The sequence below is a fragment of the Cervus elaphus genome, chromosome 12 (assembly GCF_910594005.1).
Source record: "Cervus elaphus chromosome 12, mCerEla1.1, whole genome shotgun sequence".
NCBI classification, from domain to species: Eukaryota; Metazoa; Chordata; class Mammalia; order Artiodactyla; family Cervidae; genus Cervus; species Cervus elaphus.
This window is the reverse complement of record NC_057826.1, coordinates 76193112-76194446: the sequence shown is the minus strand read 5'-3', so window position 1 is coordinate 76194446 and position 1335 is coordinate 76193112. Positions and strand designations below refer to the sequence as shown.

Genomic DNA, 1335 nt, shown 5'->3' with positions numbered 1-1335 from the left:
CACTTCTGTCCAGAAAGACAGAATCAGATAGGAAAGAGTTGATCAATGTATAGATTTTACCTAGTTACAGAGATCTCCAGAAGACCTGCTTATGTGCCTACTCTGCAGTGTCAAGTTGTGGTTCTATAGAAATGCTTTCTGCAGGAATCAGGAGATGCAAGACAATGAGATTTCAATTCTAATCCCACTGGGCATCTGCTCCCACTCAGGGGGTTGGGTTAAGTCCTCAACTCTGGTTTTGTGTACAGGCTGCAGGTGTCTGCAGAGCACTGTGCATCCACAGCACAGAAGTAAGTGGCTGAGTCCTCAGGCTGGGAGTCTCTGATGTAGAGTTGACTGTGACGCTCCGTGTTATTGATGGTGGATTTCAGCCTTCCTTTCTGCTGCATTCCTGAAGCTATGTAAAACAAGGAGATGAGGCGTCCATCAGGATTTTGCTGTAACCACTGCACGTTTCTTATGGAGATAGAATAATTGCATATCAGAGAAGAATTTCTGCCCTCCTGGAGGGTCAGAACCCCAGGACTCTGCTCCACCTTCATCTGCACTCTGAGCCCTGTTGAGAAACAGAGAAAAAGGCACAGGTGAGGGTCCCTGAACAATGACTGTCTGTTTCCAAGTGGAGGGCATTTTCCTCTTATTTCCATCCTCACGGTGGATACAGCCCAAGAGACCCATGTTCTCTCTCTTCCTCCATTATCCCCTCCCACCTTTTTCCTCTCCAAATTTAGTTGTGATGTTGATGTTCCTTCAGGTTCCCCCTGGGATGTTCTTAACTCACAGCAAATCTGTATCCATAGGAGACTCAGCAAGACTCTTCTTTGTGTCTTCATGATTCTTTACTCTTCTGCTACAGGGACACACCTTGATGACAAGCTCCTTTAAATATTGGTATTCATGATATCTTGATTATGGATCTGATTCTGTTCCTGTGTGTCTGATTGTTTTCATGAGAGATTCAATAAAAGCCAACCCTCAGTGTCATCACTCAGCTGTGTAGTGGGAGCTCCACCCATCTCTGACTTAGTCCTTCTACACACTGTGGTCTGTGGGAGTGTGTGTGGGTCTGTTATGATGTTGGGAGTAATGGAAGGATTGTCTTTTCAGTGTTTAGGAATCTATTTCTGTAAACTCTGAGTATATATAGAATAATTCATGTAAAGTATAGGGAGGCCATACCTTACAGGGAGAATAAAGAAATGGTTTCTTATCTATAAAGAACCATAGATAAGAGATATTGGCCAAGCTAAAATGTCAGATATGATCCAATTTAGAGTTTTTTGGATTGTGATGACATATATATATATAAACATACACATTATATAATATGCAAAT

At 42.5% G+C, this 1335-nt stretch overlaps 1 gene segment (V, D, J or C); it reads right to left on the bottom strand.

Moving 5' to 3' along the window:
* Positions 1-218: 218 nt before the first annotated feature.
* LOC122705755 lies at positions 219-893 on the bottom strand. The segment is given in 2 exon segments: positions 219-556; positions 782-893. Coding segments are annotated over 2 exon segments (390 nt in total).
* Positions 894-1335: the final 442 nt, after the last annotated feature.